General features: G+C 42.4%; 1 protein-coding gene across 1 annotated transcript in view; it reads right to left on the reverse strand.

Annotated features, from left to right (window-relative positions):
* Positions 1-1,092, reverse strand: part of SLC6A2 (solute carrier family 6 member 2) — a 62,485-nt gene extending 61,393 nt beyond the window's left edge. Inside the window, exon 1 of the mRNA XM_039558503.1 lies at positions 624-1,092. Coding sequence (XP_039414437.1) covers positions 624-934 — 311 coding nt within the window. The 5' untranslated portion in view covers positions 935-1,092. The remainder of the gene's footprint in view (positions 1-623) is intronic.
* Positions 1,093-17,763: the final 16,671 nt, after the last annotated feature.

Here is a 17,763-nt window from a genome sequence, read left to right on the forward strand (position 1 = left end):
AATTTTTTGTTGCTGTCATTGCCAAACTGTGCAGGAGGTGAGGTTTCGTTTGTAACAAGTCTCCTACCTACTTTGGAGGAGGGGAGAACCCCCACACTGCAGAACGGAGAGCAGAAATCCCGATCCTACATTAAAACTGCCCCCACAAAACCTTTCAGTGGTCTGGCGCTAGCTCTTCTAGATGCTGTTTTTCTGCTCGAGTGTTTTTGGTTTGGGCTTCCCCCCCCCCCCCCCCTTGGTGCTATTTTTTGCGAACGAAAAAAAAGTGTTAAGCAGCCTGGAGTGGCAGCAGGAGGCAAATACATCTGTACTCAAAAACTAAGTTAAACTTCGAGGAGTGTGCGAGTAATCGCTCCCGGGAAGGGGCTGAGCGGTGCCCCGGGTGCTCTGGGGGCCGCGGCGGATCCCCGCTGCCCGGGAGGAGCGGGGAGCTCTGGGGCAGTGCGGCGGTGCCGCCGCTCCTCCCTTCGCCATCCGGCACCGCGCCCGGGCACCGCGGGGTGAGCCCCGGCTCCCGGCTTTGCCCCAGAAACTCCGCGAAGAACAGGGGAATGCCGCCCTCGCGGCGGTACGGCTTGGGGGTGTGGGGCCGGGGAAAAAGACCTCGCAAGCGGTGCTCTTACCCCCCTCCATTTTTGTAGCAGAGGTATGGAAATCGCCAGACGTTGGCTAGATCCACGGCGAAGCCGATGACGGAGAGGAGGAAGTCGATCTTCTTGCCCCAGGTCTCCCTGTCCTGGGTGCCGTAGCGCGGCGCGGGGGCGGCGGGCAGGAGGCTGCTGCTGGTGTACTGCACCCCGTTGTGCTCCTTCACCAGGATCAGCTCCACGTCCTTCTTCGGCGGCGGCGGCGGCCCCGCGCGGTCCGGCAAGGGGGCCACCACCGACACTTTGCGCTCGGGCTGGATCTGTTTGTTCATCCTCGCCTTAAACATCCAGAGAGAGCGAGCTGAGGAGGGGGCGCGGGAGCGCAGATAACGGAAGTGCGCTTCCCGCTGGAGGCGACTCCGCGCTCAGCCCGGCGGTGTCAGCGCGGCGGAGCGAGGCACGGCCGTAATAAGAGCCATGCAAATGAGGCGGGAGAGGGGGGACCGAGGCGCCCGCGCCCGCCGGGGCGCCCCCGGGGAGCGGGGCTGCCCGCGCCTTCCTCCGCGGGGAGCGGCCGCACCTGGGGCCGCCGCCCGGCCCCGCCAGCTCCGACCCGCGCCCCGCACCGCCCGGAGCCCGCACCGCCCCTGGTTCCCCGCCGAGTTACACAGGTCGGCTCCGTCCTGCCTCAGACTACGGCGCGCTCGGAGCGGCTCCTTCCCGCCAGGAAAAACAAGCATCCCTCGTCCAGCCAGCTGAAAGTGCCGTTAGAGGCAACAGGTAGAGCCTGCTTGGATTGGCCACTTCCCTTCTTTCTTGGCTGGTCTCCCCTGTCCGCTAGTGTGGCTTTAGTTAAACAGAAGAATTTGGCTTTTGACATCAGAACCCGGTGGGATGCAGGCTGCATGGCAGAGCTGGACATTGCTAATGCTCCTGTGCCAGGACTGGTGGATGTCTAGGGTTTTTCTTTCATGGCAAGCATGAGGTTCGTAGAATTCAGTTGTCAGGCTGAGGTATTTGTGGGACATTAACTATTTGCTGCTATTCCAAATGGAACCTGAGTCTTTTACATGTAAAATGGGCAAATAATTATCTGGCAGAATAGTGATTGGTGCCAGAAGTTGGCTAAATACAGCTGCAGAAAGGGGTTTTCAGGGACTCTTCTTGTTACAGCTGTGAACAGTAACTGTGTTCTGTGTCAGTTAAGGGAATTAAATTTGACCACAAAAGGCAGAAAACAGCTCTCCCTCCCCAGTATTAAATAGCTTCCCTTCTGCCTCGCATCAGTGAGAGTAGGTCATGTCACAGAGGATTCTTGAAGGTGTTACAGCCTACCATTCTCATTCACTCTGCTAGGGCTGATAAAACAGTATTACATGTATTGTAATACATAAAGAGGTGCTAGTCAGAGTTCATAAAGAATACCAGATTTCTCTGCAAACTTGGAATCTGAAAAAGAATACCACCTCAGAGTTAAAGTTCACACATCCTCCCCATCTCTCTTTAGGCCACAGCTAAAAAGATGCTAGCAAGACAGCTAGTGACAAAATACAGATTTTATGCCTTTAAAAAACCTCTTGGTTCAAGCTCCAGCATCCAAGCTCTGACTTGAATCCCTCATTTAGGTGAAGTATTTGAGCAGTAGCTATACTGTTCCAGAGCACTTGGGTGCTCAGACCATGCAGCTCATACGGTCTCTTTTGGTTACTCTGTGATTTCCTGTCCTCATCCCTTTCAAATACACCACACAAGACCTTTTTATCTTCTTTCTGACACTCCATGCCATACATGCCATAAGTCTGTAGTCATCCCATAGTGCCCTATGAGCAGTTGATGTTCTCCCATGCAGTGCAGCCCTCAGGATTGTGCTCGTGCACAGCTGTGCTGCTGCCTCCTCCTTGTACCACCCATCAGTCACTCCACCACATGCACCCAATATACCAAACACAAACTGTGTTCCATGCACTGCCCCCAAATATGCCCAGTGCTCCTGTTTGAGTGAGTCTGCACCCCCATTCTCCCACAGCAAATAAAGGACACACTCTGTTCCAGACACAAAGGCAGCCTCTGCTCTCAGCTGCACAGCCCTGAAGGCATCTTGTTGACAAACTCACCAGATAGCACTGGGGGTGTCTCTGTCCCATTCCCTGGTACCTATGGGGAGGGGGAAGATGACTGAAGGGGGATTGCTCCTTCTTGGTTCCACCACTCAGGGACTGCAGTTTCTCTGGAAGCTGAAGATGTAGCCTAGCCAGTAAGGAGCTTTTTAAACCTGTTTCCTCTCTCTCCACGTGACTGTTACTGCCTTAATGATCTGCACAGACTTCCTACGCTAGACAGCGGCACTCCCGTATTGCTTCTGGAAAATAAGGCCTTGCTAAGGAACACCCTTTTCCCCACAAGGTCTCAATTAGCTGAGCTTGATCATGATGTCTATGGTGGGAGGAATCTAGAAAGCCCCCGCTTATTTCCTAAGAGAATTAAGTCACTCTGCATATATATATATGCCTTTAGTTCTTGCATGGAAAGTGTGCACAATCTGGTTAATGTAATATCTGCTGCACCCTCAAGGTAAGAAAGTCCTCAATTGGATTTTATAAAAAAGTTGCTTAATCTTGAATCTGTCTGTATCTTGTTATGCCTAATGGAGCCTGACAGTGGGTAGAGTTGAAGTCAGAGAAGAGAATATTGTATTTAGAAGCCTCAATGGGGCCAGGCAAGATGGCACGGTGTTAGTGATATTCCACTGTTGGCTGGGAAATAGGCTGTAATTTACTTCAGAAAACAGTCAAGTATTGCTAGGTTAGTCATCAATTATTCAAATTCTTGTCTGCCATTCCTTGCAATGCACAGGAAAATATACTGTGTGCTGTAACAGTAAACTGAGGCTGTCACTCACACATTAGTGTCTAGGAAGAAAAAACCCCAATGAACAATTCACTGTGCTTTCAGAGCTCCAGTTGCTGGTGGTGTGAAGGCTCACTGTGCTTGCTGGCAGCAGGGTTTGAATTCTCCAGTGCTGGCAGCACAGCCCTCTGCCACTGATACTACAGGAGCTGCCTACTATCCTTATGAATCTAGGAACATCTTCTGAGAAGGGTGGTATCAAACAGTGTTCAAACATGCTGGAACTCACACTTTACAGTTGGTGCATCTCTAAGTCTTGCTTCATGAAGTCTCTGATACACTTGGTGCAAGAGCTTGGCAGCTGAGCCAAACAAAACAGTAACTGAGAGAGGATATGATTGCTTTATAAGTAAATTGAGGTAAATGTCACTGAGAAAAAAACCATCACCATTTAAACCAAAGGAATCATGATAAATTTCGTGGGAAAATGAAAAGAGTTCTAACTATCAAAGCAGTGAATGCAGTGGGAACTAAAGACTTGGAGTTTAGGATATTTTCTTATGAGTAGGTTTGTATGACAAAGTTGTTTTGGACTTGAAGATTTGGGACATCAGTTTCTTATTATAATCCAAGATCCAATGAAAAGAGTAAAAGGAGCAATGGATATTTACACCAAGTATTTAATTGCATGTCCTGGTACATCCACAGAAGCTCATTCTGGCCTTGAGGCTCACTACCACTGAAAGACTAAACATTTTTCAAAGAAAGTACGTAAGTTGAATGAAGTTAGGTTTGGTTATTCTGTAATAGAAGAAACTTGGGGAATAGCCAGTTGCTGTGGGAACTGGGAACAAAGCCTTCTGACTAAATCAATGTTAAAGGGATTTCACAGTGATAGGAACATGGCATTTGGCAGGGGTGCCCATCTTTCTAGGTTAGCAGGTAAAGGATGCCATGCCACAGACTATACTGGACATCTCTTAATGATAGTAGGTATCAGCCCCAGCTTCTTGGACTTTTATGAGTGGGTTGGGCAGGTTTGCTTCACAGTGTCTCTAAAATCACAATGCCGTTCCAAATGTAGTGTTTACTTAGTATTTAAAACCTCTTCGTTGTATTGTTAGCAGGCTGTTGTCATAGTATCTCTTCCCTAGAGCTAAAGACATGCATCTCTTTCACTGAGGAGGGCCTGTTTGGGTTGGTCCAACCCTGCATTTTGACAGCGTCTGTCATGTTACAAACTGTCTTCAGACTGAAAATAAATATTACAGAAACACTTCACAGTGTTTTGGTATTCTGTTTATACAAGAATGCCAAGTTCTAGGGGAAGACAAGGCTTCTCCCTGTTTCTCATTATAGCAGCTTTTGTAACTTCCTTATCAAATTGCTTGAGATTGTCACAAATGCACACCTTCAAAGCTCATTTTACCTGGAATCTGCTACCTCTGGCATCAGATGACCTTCATGAGACCATCAGTGTCACCCAAGCAAGCTATCCCATGGCATCTTTATCATTTTATATGTATGGAATATGCATGTGTGGAGAGGATGATGTTGAAGTCTAGGAGTTTTATCCCTCCTAATTTCACTACTGCTCCTTCTCTATAGGCACACCCTCTTCACCTCCCTTTGGCCTCTTTCCAGTTTACTAGCACTTAATGTCTTTTAAAGATTTAAATCTCCTTTGGAACATTTCACACAGTAGTTAAGTTTCAGCTTCAGCATATTTTTTCTTGCTACCTGTTTTGGACCACTAGCTCCTGCTGCTGCTTTAGCATCAGGCTTATTCTATCTCAGAGATAGTTGTATGAGAGCAATTTGCAAAGCTGCATATAAGTGGGGTGGAACGGGGAGCACTCCCAGTTTCAGTCTGACTGTGTATGATGTGCACGCCATCCTCCTCCCTTATCTCGGTTTCTGCAAGAGAAAAGTGGGTGCAGGGTCCAAAGGGTGCAAGGGTCCAAAAGGGAGCAAGGGCACACACTGACCTTGTCTCTGCTTTGAACAGTAGGCGAACCAGTACAGTTGGCTCTGCTGTAGTCCTTCCTCTGGGTTCACCAGGTAATCTTTCTCTCTTCTGGTTGGAATAAACCTTTCTTGAGCAAAAATGGCCTGGATTTTAGATGAAGTCTTACCAACTTTTAGTGAAATAGTAATAATTCCCACGACTACCAGCCAGGATTTTAATGAGAAGGGGATCTCACTTGCCTTTTTCACACCTGTACTAAATGTTTGTTCACAGACAAGTTATAAACACCCAAGTCATTTTGCTCTGTCACTTCTCTAATTCTTCAAGACCAGATTTACCATTTTATTCTGTGTGCTTCCATCCCCTTTCTGTTATGCTAGGTTTCCTTTTTTTCCCTGTGTGAATCCCATTATTCACTGATTAAATGTTGCCTGCCAACTTCATAATCTCCAAATTTCATTAGCAAACACAAACTTTTGGGTGCATATTATTAATGCAAATATTTAATAAGATCATTCCCACTAACAGATCCTTCAAGATTGGTAATCTCACTCCAAGCCTGTAATTATCCTTATAGCACAACATAGTATTATATCCTCTTTAGTCAGTTCTTTTCCTGTCTTAACAATTATATTTATCTCCATGTCTTCTGCTCAGACTAGCAATTACAAATGTCATTGTAACAGCTACTTTTGTAAAGTCGTGATGAATATCTACTCCATTTTCCTTGCTTTTGTAAAAGGCAGTTATGAGAAAAAGGTACCAGATTAATCTGTCTTCCTTTGGGAAGCTCGTTTTGCATGTAGGAGTTTTCTGTGCTTATACACCTGTGGGTAGAATTCGTGAAAAGTGTTTTAACTTGGAACTCCATGTGGTCATAGCATTATTTGCATCTGCCTAAATCAAGGCTTTTGTAAGATACTTCATCATTTCTGTCATCTGCAGACCCTGAAGAAGACACCTTGCTCAATATCCAAAGCTAGACTGAGAGATGACCCAAAATATCTAGTGATTTAAAAATCTGCTGAATTTCATATAATCCTAAGATGATTTTTTTACTGCACTGCTGATGGCAAGGTGCTGGGTATTATTTTCTTTCTGATGAAAAGACTAAACAAAAAGCCAGAAGCAATCTGTTCTTACTTGCTGGGAGGACCTGTCCTTTCTTTTGCTGCCAGTCTCTTGCTGATATCTCTGCTTGTACAGCAAGTAAAATATGTCCAATTGTGCAGGCTGCAAAAAAAGGCTGAGAATGAGCCTGATATCTTGTTTAACTAGAAATAGGTACCTTCATACAGGCTACTGATCTTAAGTGTATCGAGTACTATACAGATCATCAAAGCCAATCTTTATGTAGCCTCATTCAGTTTAAGAGGGATCATGCACCTATATCTGAAATTAGGATATATATATATCTGAAAATAGGACAAATTCTTTTTCCAAATGCAAAACAGCTGATTTCACTGATTACACTAAAGTCCAAACACAGAGTGAAAGCATTTAAATTATTAATGGTAGGTGCTTTCTACTGGGCCTAATATTAACGTTTGGGGTCAAATTTCTTCCTTTGGTACAGAAACAGAACTCTCTGTGGCTAGTGAGAATGGTACGTGGAGAGGAGTTGTCTAAATGAAAGCCTCACTTATCTAAGTTCCATTTCTCATTTTTGAGAATTCTCATTTTCTATGAGTACTCAGAAACAATAAATTTATGCTGAATAAAGTTGCTTTTTAACTAAGAGAAGGTGTGCAAGCAGAAGCTCACACTACAGTTGCCCAAGATTTAAACTGTGGCTATATCCAAACCAGAATTCTGTTGTGCTAGATGCTGGACATCCACAAGCACAGAAAAAAGTTAGGTTCATCTTATCTGCCTAGAAGCAATGAGCTTTCCATTGCTGTTGCTTGAGAGAAAGGATCATTGTGGCTGTTAGTGGTCCTAAGGCAACTCATTTCCTTAAACTTTTGATGCTATGATTCCATGTCTTATAGTCTCCTCAAAAACACTGGACAAGACCAATTATTTATTTCTTTTAAAGAGAATGTGAACCTCTAAAATATAAACTTTTGAAAGGATTCAAGTCTCATAATGGGTATTAGTTGAAAAGTGAAAAACAGTTTCTCCTCAGAGTTTAAGAACTTTTTGTATGTTTTGCCTTATGAAAGTTTACACTTTCATCTTACATTTGTCTTCACCTCATATATAGGTCTGAGTGGGTTTTACTTGCTTTTACTGTCCACAACCTTTGCAGTTCTACAGCAACAGGCACATCAAGTCGTGAACTGGTTTAGGACTTGGAAACCTCCAGTTGCCCTTAGTTGTAGCATTTATCCAAGTGCAGCACCAAGTAGCAAATTAGCTTCCCAGCTAACACTGAGTAGTTTGGACAGTTCTAAGTAAATTGTTTTTGTTGAGCTGATTGTTTTAAAATTAAGCCTCCAAGCACTGAAAGAATCAGCAATGCCAAAGGAGACTCAGAGCCTGTCTTCAAAGTTATGACAAGTCAGGCACTTGGCAGTTTTCACAATGACCTATATTTTAATATGGGCTATTGGATTATTTCTAAAGAGGCTTCTTAGCCATAAAAGAATTATGCTCATTGGCTGGGCTGTGGCAAAAATACAATTGAATTAAGGATTGAAATAATTTAGGATCCAGCTGGACAAGTTGTCCCTGCGGCTGAGCAGTAACAGATGTATTAAGCATTGGAAATTGCACAGAAAAAAAGGTATAATTGATCTAAGGTAACCTCACTACTTTATATTAAATAAATCAATGCTGATAAGCTGAAAGGTTAGAAGCAAGAAGCTGAATTGAAGGAAGGTGGACTTGGAAAAAAGCAATGCTGTGTAAAACAAGTTAACTTTTTGATCCTAAATATGGTAGGAGCTATGGACACTTGATTTCTCTAAGTACAGTGCTATGAATTTCCAAATCAGCAAAGCCCTGAGGAGTGTTGGGGGAGGGTAGAGGAGGGGTTGCATTTTCTACGTGAGAAACAAAATTATAATTAGCCACCTCTGTGTTAATTTGTGCATCTACAGCCATTCATCACTGAAAAACACAGGTGACCTACAGGGCTCAGTCACCTGTACCTGTATCTATCTCTGCTCTTCAGCTCAAGGATTTAGAGGGAAGGCTGCATCCTAACAACCACATTACACCGAGCAGCTGAGGTTTTTGGAGTGCAGTGAGCATATGTATGTGTGTTAAAAGAAGCAGGTAAGCCCAAAATGTTGGCCAGTAATGTAGGAGACAGTAAATTTCTTCTGGAGACACCCAGTGCCTGAACATTAGCAAATGCAGAGGTTCTGGAGGAGGAGGCTATAAAATGAAGAACAACATACTTTTCTAGTTAAATGTGTTCTTTGAAAAGTCAGAGGAAAACTTTACAAGGTGAGAGCAACTTCAAATAAAATTGTGGATGTATTTAATATAGCTGGAAATACTGCAGGGTAGTAGAAGATAGGATTTCCCTGATGTTACTCACTTAACTCCTAATTCCATTTCTCCATTTCTGGACTAAGCATAAATGGTTTCATTAGGAATTAATCTTGTTTTGCAAAGAATAGAAAGATATATTAAAAAAAAAAAAAGAATTATTGCTTCGGGTGCACGTCTAGGAAAGTGAACTCAAACGTGCATGACTCTTGTGCTTTGGGTGTGCAGATATTAAAGCGGGCATGTGCTCGCACGGCTCCTGGAGCCGAGGAGAGAGGCACACGAGGTGGCGGAGGCAGCTTGGCCCCGGCGGGGCGGCTGGAGCCGGGTGTGTTCCCTGTGTCCCGCAGAGCAGGAGCACCAGGTGCCCTGGGGGGGTTGGGTTTGTCCAGACTGGCTCTGTTGGGCTGCTCAGAAAGAAAATCGTGCCCGTGCTCGGCTCTGAGCGCTCTGCGCTTGTGGCAGGAAGCCTTGCCCGGCTGGCTGCGGGGATGCCGGTGAGAGCCGCTTTCCGTGATCGGCGGCAGGACAGGCGGAGAGCGGCCTTTTGGATTGCCCTAAAGCTCCACCTGCTGGATGTGCTTGCCTGCAGCCTCGGGGATGAACGGGAGAGCCCCGGCCCTGGGCTGCCCGGCAGGGCCCAGCAGCCGCGGCTCGGGCTGCTGCTGTGGGGCCTGGAGCCGCGGCCGAGTCCCTGAGGGCAGCCGGGTCTGGGCTCGGCCTGGGCTCTTGTTCCAGTCAAACACCGCAGACCTCCGAAAAGACTAGAGCTCAGCAGTTTTCCACAGAAACTAAAGACACCTGCTTTGAAAATGAGGAAGATCCAAACTTCCCTAATGGTGCAGCAAATATGCTGATTTAAAGCATGTATTTGAGACCTGTGAATAGCAATGCGAAAGGTCAGTCCTGCATGCAAAGTCAAGCAGTCAAAGTTTAGGAAATGCTGTTAAGATAACGTTTTAATTAATATTTTGCTGTGGCACAAATGAATAGAAGAACTGGTACTAGAACATGGCTCTGCCTGTGACATTCCTCTGACAGCCACCCTCTTGTACGCCAGACATCTTCTGTCTCCTGCCACTTCCAGGAACTGATACTTTTGTGATCTACTAATTCCATACAGATCTGCTGAAGCTAAAACCAAATTTTGTCTGGTTGTGTCTTGTCCTAAGCAGGGAGGAATCTTTGATATAAAAGAAAGAGGAATGAAAATTCTGATTTCAAAGCTAGACATTGATTTGAAGAATCAGTTGTTTCTTACTTCATTTCAAATAAATGAGCTGAGATGTAACCAGTAGGTAAACACATAGTCATCCTTTCAATAAAGCAGGGAGGGAATCAGAGGGCAGAGTTTGAGGATGGGAGGATGAGTTGCGTGATAGTGGGAAGCTTCTTCCTACATATTTTTTTTTTCTTCATCGCAGCTGTGCTCTAGGAGACCCTAGGTCAAAATTGGAAGGTAAACTCTACATTGAAGGAATATTGTGTACATAGTTAGGCCAGTATATGCTGACCTGAAGAGAAAAAATAAGATAGAACGAAATGAAGTTGATATGGCAAATAACTTCATCAGGGAGAGGGCTACTGAAAGCAAAACTATCCATATTTTACAACATCTAGGTCAGTGACTAGTTTGTCTGCTTTTTTTTGGTACAGAATTGCTGCAGTTGTCTTCAACATCCTCCTTTCCTATGGGCTTCATCCCCCGCAGCTCTTGATCTGTGTGTCTGTAAGGAGGCATAAGCAGGGTTTCATGCAGCGACAGCACTTCAGTATTCTCTTTCTCAATCAATTAATAATTAACATTGACCACTGATGATTCCCATATTATTTATCTTATACTTTTCCCTATTTTCTCTTATCCTCATTCTTTCTTCCCTCTTCTGTGTTGATCTCAGCAAAACTTTGTTCCAGACCCTACAGGGAGAAGGAGAAAATGGGTCAGAGCTACAGAGGCAGCAGCAGGGCACAGTCTTCTTACTGGAACGAGTCTGAGGCCAGGAACAGAGAAGTGCTGGAAGCTTCGTGCTGTGTTTCTGTGGTATAATAGCGCAGCTCTGATGGCACACTAATTCAGTTTTTTACTTTTAGGAACCACTAAGGCAGTATTGATGCTTCCTTAACTGTGCCTAGTTCATTATCACACAATGTAATTTTCTGATTCTGGTATACAGTTTGTAGGACCTATTTTCTGGGTTCTGTTTCTTGGCAGATCTACCTGATAATGCATCTTCCAAAAATGTACATGAAAAGGTCAGGTTTCTGTGCTGAATAAATTATTATTTGTATTTTGGTTGGGTTTGGCCCCTGTTGTTATAGGCTCTGTAAAATGCCCAAAATAAAGGCCAGTCCAAACCCTAAAGAATTCAAGTCTAAAAAAATAATCAGATAAGAATATGTAATAAGCTCACATCAAAATCCAAACCTTTTGGAAGGAATTTGGATGTAGATTGGATCTTGGAAACTCTGGAAGATTTATAATTAAAAATACCAAATAAAACTCTGGTAGAAGCCTGGCCATGTCATTGCTGACATTAACACTAGGCTGCTTTACTGGGATTGATAGACGCTTTCTTCTTTCTTGTTTAATAATGTATTTCCTCTTGGAGGAAAACTGTGGTAGTAAAACTCAGCAAAGCCAACAATGTGTCTCATAAACAAATTCATTTCCTTCTTCAAACATTGTTTCATTCAAGAGCAATACATTCAAAATTCCTTTTAGTGCTGAGCTTTTAATTGGCTCCTTTGCAGGAATGAAGCAGCCATTCTTTTAATCTTCCTTGAAGTTTGCTGAATTTGTTAAAATTTGCTATGTTGTCTTGTGTTGGGAATGCAGCCTTTACTGAATTGCAGTAAGGGAATGATCCTGGCAACATGATTAATGTATGATTTTATTTAGAGTTTCTTAGGGAAAACCCACCCATTTGTTTGTAGTGGTAAGCATTTCCCTCTAATATGTTTAAAAAAATCACCTTTAACTTTTCCCTAGAGGGTTGCAGTTGAGTTTCAGGGTTGTTTAATGATATCTAAAACAAAAAAATGAGGGATACCTTTTCCTGTAGTGAGGAGATCTCATTTCATCTGCTTCTGAGAAATTGCTAGTGGTCAGACATTGAGTGAAATAATTATGCAACTGAAGTTACCATGATTTTAGCATTAATATTGCTGGAAGAGCATTAATATTTCCTGGAAGGCTGTGGTTTAGGTTAGTGGTTTGTATTTCCTCTTTTTTTTGGAGGAGGATGATGTGGGATCTTTAAAAATATTTTTATTCAGTTAAGGAGTAGAGGAAACAATATGGGATTGCAGCTATGTGGCAAGACTGGTAAGTAAGGCTCGAGCTGTGGAAGACAGTCTGTGGTGTAACCCAGGGCTGAATGTGTTCCATTAAAGTTATTCATTAGATGTTCTCTTGTGATGAGTGGATTCAGAGATCAGCAGCCCTGGCTTTGAACCATTTATCAATGAATGAGAACCCAGAGTTGTAAAATGAGTATGGTGATGAACATTGACTAGTTCCACTAGAAGCCTGTAAGCAAGAGGAGGTCACAGCAAAATATGGCACCGTGGCAGTGCTCCCTCACCCAGCCCTGAATAATGAAAGAATTGAACAGAATTTGCCATTGTTGGAAAAGAGCCAGCACACACAGAGCTGCCTGGTGAGCCAGCCCCGACCCTTAGCAGCAATGACCTGCTCAGTGTGGGAATGTGCCATAGAAATGAGATGAGCTTCCTTGTGCATAAGTGAGGCTCTCAGCACAGAAAATGCTTGGGGTTCGCTGCACTGGGTGGCAAAGCCCTTCCATTACCCCCATTGCAGTGCTGACTGGAAATTACTTGGCTTACTCCTGTAAGCCAACAAGTCTGTGTCGTGCTGCTCTGCTGTACCTGTGGTTACAGTTGCCTAATTACCAGGATGAAAGTTGTTCTTCCACCAGGACTGTGAAGGATGCCTGGCTTCTCCTCAGTCTTTGTTTGCCCTAAGAAAGCAGTGGAGGAAGAGAGGTTTGTGCTTTCTTACCAGTCTTGTGCTTAGGTCCTCCCGAGAGCTTATTTTCACAACTAAAATGGATTTAATAGAAATTTTCTTCTCTTCTATCACACCATCTTCATGCCCAGTGCCTAGCTGCACTGTGTTTTCTGAAGAAACAGACTTAAAAGGTATTTTATTGATACTTGGTCTTCTGAGCTGTAGGCAGCTTTTGGAACATGGTGCATTAGGCACAAAGGCACCTTTGCCCTTTAAATAAAATGACCTTCTGTCTCTGAATACTTCCACACAGCATTTATCTAGAGATCAAGGTAAATTTTTACCTGAGACACTGCCTCTGAAGCAACTGCTTCTGAAAAAATAAAAAGGAGCTCTAGATTTTTTTTTAATCATTCTCCACTGTCTGAAAGTGGATGGCACCAGTGGGTTACAGGCACCTGTGTAATGACAAACTGAAGAGTCTACATCCGTATGTGTTTTATTCCTTAGAGTCTGGGTGACCTGATTGCAAAACACCCTTTTTCAGAGAGAAGAGATGCTAACCTTATCATCCTGGCTTTTTTTATAGTTAAGGTTGCATCTGAAACAATTGCCAAGGTGCTTTCTTTACTGCTGTTCTTAATTAGGAAGTGTCACCAAAATAAATTGGGTTCAGTTTTGCTGTATCAGTATCATTTATTATGGAGAGCATGGTGAGCTGAAATATCTGTAGATGGCTAACAACATCATGAAGTTATTTTGTATTTTCTCAGTTAGGAGATGGTGGGATACACTGATGGGTAGGCTTGATTCAGAATCAGACTAGGATTAGCATATATTTTTCAGCTAAGAATAGTGTGGGAATTTTCAAAATTTTAAAGAAAGGGGTGAAATACTTAATATTTATTGCACTTATAGAACAAATTACTTCCAGAGAAACATCCAGTGTTTAGGAATGATTCAGTCTTAATGAATTACCCTGCCATACACAGTGATATAGCTAAAGGACACTTCCAGCTGGCTTCATTTTTGTGTGACCAGTGTGATATATTCCCAAGAGACCAAAGCACTTTCTAAGGAGAGAATACATTGTCCTGGTTTCATCAACAGTCCTTTCTTGGGTACACTGTGACATTCTTTCTTGTGGGGTGCGTTTTGTCACCGTGCTGTATGGGAGATGTGTGCGTAATAAATCCAGTGGAAATAAACAGTGTTTTCCCCCTTGTGAATATGTGATCTACGATTTATTTATCCACCCAGACTTAGACTAATAGCATGTCAAATGCTGCCTGTTTGTCTTCCTGTTGATATATTTCTATCAGCAGTGTCTTCTGTATTATGGATAGGAAAAATATTAGCAGATTTATAAAACAATGGTTTAACGAGACCAGTTCTTTGATGTAAGCTAGATGGACTCCACTAGGGAAGATAATAAGAGATTAGGTGGAGGGGAGGAGTTTTTTGTCTACTGTGAAATTGTTCACATTAGGCTGGAAGAAGAGTAAATGGAGACTGACTGACTCCACTAGAAGGTCAGACACTGACCTGTCTGCTGGGCCAGAGCTTGCTGATGTACCCCTGTAACTGTATAGAGAACTGAGATCTCTTTCTCTTGCACCTTGGCATGCCCTGAATCATGGTGGAAAGAATCGGGCTTGGTATCACAAAAATGCCTAGTGACAGCAAACAAGTCAGAGATAGCTGCAGGTAAGAGGCACAAGTATTTTGATAGGGAAAAAGATGCTAAAAGACTCTAAATGCACCATCTTGCCATAACTATCAAATCTGTTTAATCTATACTTTTCATGGTCTGATGCTGAGTTCACCTTCTTGCTTCTGAAAAAAATAATTAGTGGGAGTGTTAAAACAAAGGATGTCAAATTTGACTACAGGGTTTGGAACACCATGAGCACCCATGGGTAATTCAGGAGTCAGAATTCTTGTTTCTATGTGTTTGTTGTGTTTCTCTTGTTTTCTATGTGTTTCTTTGTTCTAGTGTTTCTATGTCTGCTATACCAGTGCCCTCCTGTGCAACTTTGGCAGGGTAGTTCCTTTCCTTTTGCTTTGTCTGTTTATAAACTGTTAAATATCCAGGAAAGGTAGAAACTCTTATGTGCTTTATACAATACTTACTTCAATGGCTGTTTCTTCTGCTAAAGCCACAAAGTCCATTTTAATAAAATGAATTACAATGGAGAGTTTTTTCAAAAACTTCTCCTAGTACTTGTTGCCCAAAGGGCTGGTTCTCTTTGGTCCACTAAATATCTTTTCTACTAAAAGAGAAATTTGCACTATATAAAGTGTAGACTTTTCCCTTAAATTTGGTAATACCAAAGGTAGAAAGAATAGCTCCTGCCTGTGTTTATTTCAAAGGTTGTTTTAGGTTTAGTGCAGCTTTGAGTTAATAATAGTTCCAACCTGAACTCAAACCACTTAGGTGAAAATGGCACTGTTTCTATCCCCACTGTGTATATTGACAATATACTTTTCTGCTTACAAGAGATGGGCTGTTAAAGACTTGATTAAATAACATTATGGAGTTCGGCATGCTTTCATTCGAAAGGCCAGTGGGCAAAATGTAAACATTTCAAATGATTTCTGCTTTGAATGGCTGCAGTAGTTCATGGCTGGTTATCTCCTGTTTCAAAGACTTCCGGCATTGAGGAAAACAGCTTTTCTAAAAGCTGCTGGCAGTTCTGGTATGACTCCTTCTAGTCTCCTACACTTTTTCCTGTTCATTTCTTTTTTACATTTTAAGAAAACACTTTGAATTTTCCTGCAATCTTTGATATCAGGAGATATGAGCAGAAACACAGACTTGCGTATCTAATTGTGCACTTGGCCTTATCTTTGTCTGCAAGGCTGATGTTTACCTTTGAAAAGGAAATTATTCTTTTTGAAGAACTATAGCCTCTAAGCTTTCATCATGTCTCTCTAATCTGTAGTGCTTTGCTTCTAGTGCACTGTCAAATGCTTAGTGAAGTTTTAGGAAGATAATGTCCTTAACAAAAGGGAAATAAAGAGTAAAATAAGAAAGCTGTTTTTAACAATAATTTGAGCTGATCAAAATGTTATTGATAAACGGGTCTTTTAAATTCTGTAAGGATAAAACTAAGATACTGCAATAGGCAGGAATGAGCAGCTGTAGGAAGAGAGAAAGCGGGGGGCAGTTCTTTAGATTGGAGATAGCTCTATAGTGGGCAATGCTGAGTTCTAAAAAAGCCAAGCTTAACACTGTGTGTGTATGAACAGGAACATTGACTGCAAACTACAGAAAGAAAGTCTTCTAGTCTACTGAGGAATGGTAGATCTGGAGCTGAAGCTGAGAGCTTCTCTCTCTGGAGAACCTAAATGAAAAGAATCAGTAGTCTAGAAAGTGCAACCTGTGAAAAAAAAAGAAAGAGGTTTTGCTTTTTTGCTTAAGAGAGGCAGGCTGGGAGAGGCAAGAGTGAAACAGGCGTGATGATAAGATCTGGATACAGGTATGTGCAGATATAAATAGTTACCCAGCAGAGAAATAGAAATTAATGAATTCTCCTTGAGTAAGGCAAACACATCATTTCAGCTGCAAAAAGTATTCAGGCTAGACCAAAAGAAAAACTTTTCTAACAGCAGAAATTATTGAGCAATGGATTAGACGGGCAAGGCTGTGCAGTGTTCCTCTGTGGAGGCCTTTAATGGCAGGTCTAATCTAGTGAATGCTCACTCCTTCAAATGAATGTTCTTACCTATGCCCAGTATAGAACAAAGCAATGCATGTGCAGCTGTAGCTTTAGAGATGAGCCTTGCTTGAACCTCATTTTACATCCAAAAGAAGATTTTCAACTGATAATTTTCTGGAATAAAACTTCTAATAAAGGTTAACTGATGAAAAAAGGAAATATTGTTTTATAATCAGCATGGTAAAGGACGTAATACCATGAAAACCTAGAATAACCATGATGTGAGAATAGAGGAGGGGCATATATTTACTTTCAACCTGTTGCAGCAGAAAGGGGCTTAAAAAGTAGTGCCTAGCTAAGGTAATGAAGTATTTTCTATTATAACATTGTCATGTGTCTCTGAAGTCTCATCAGTCAAGCTGTGGTTGTTACAGAGCATCTTAAACTAAGAGGATGGCACAATAAATAAAATTTCATCAGTTGTGATGTCGTGTTTCTTGATGACCGTGATGCTGTTCTCACCACGGTTACAATAACTAGCCATGGAAAGTTTTTCCATGAAAATCCTGTTTTCTCATTATTAGTATTGTTTTCTGCTTTTAATAAGTACAAAGTATCTGGTTGATACCTACAGGATTAAGCATACACTGAAGTGCTTAGCAGAAGCTGGATCCTTAAATGACCCTTCTGTATTTCCTTTGTCATGGCACTAAACCTGCTGTGCTTCTTGAACTTTATCTGAGTAAGTGCTGCATACTGTATTTATATCAGACACATTTTATTGTTTGCATTTTGGCTTTATGAAATGTCAGAATCAATCTTATACTAATGAAATGTTCAAATTTCATCTCAGCTATGAACAGAGCTGCTAATCCTATAAGATGTTTACTTTCTGCCTCTCTGGCTATGTATAGTAACAGAGAGTCTGCCAACTTAAGCACTGCTGACAAACGTCTCCCTACTGGTAGTCAGTCTAACAAATGTTATTTCATTGAGTAAAGATTTAAAATTAATTAATTCAATGTCATTAAAATCCCTTGTAACCTTTGACAAGTTTGCTCTTACTGCAGGCCAGTAAAAATAGTTACCTGAATACTGCATGTGCCCCTGAATCCCACCGAATTTGGTAATTTTTATTTTTTAATCTTCCCATTTAACTTTAATCATTGTGGAATGTAACTTTTAATGGTAGTAGCTATTTTTAGGTGGAAATGTGGGGGGAGAAAGTGGAGAGAAAGGTAGGTTGTTTCAAGAGATGCAAAACAGAAGGGAAAAAGGTAAGCCAAA

Source organism: Corvus cornix, chromosome 11 (genome assembly GCF_000738735.6).
Source record: "Corvus cornix cornix isolate S_Up_H32 chromosome 11, ASM73873v5, whole genome shotgun sequence".
In the NCBI taxonomy this organism is placed as follows: Eukaryota; Metazoa; Chordata; class Aves; order Passeriformes; family Corvidae; genus Corvus; species Corvus cornix.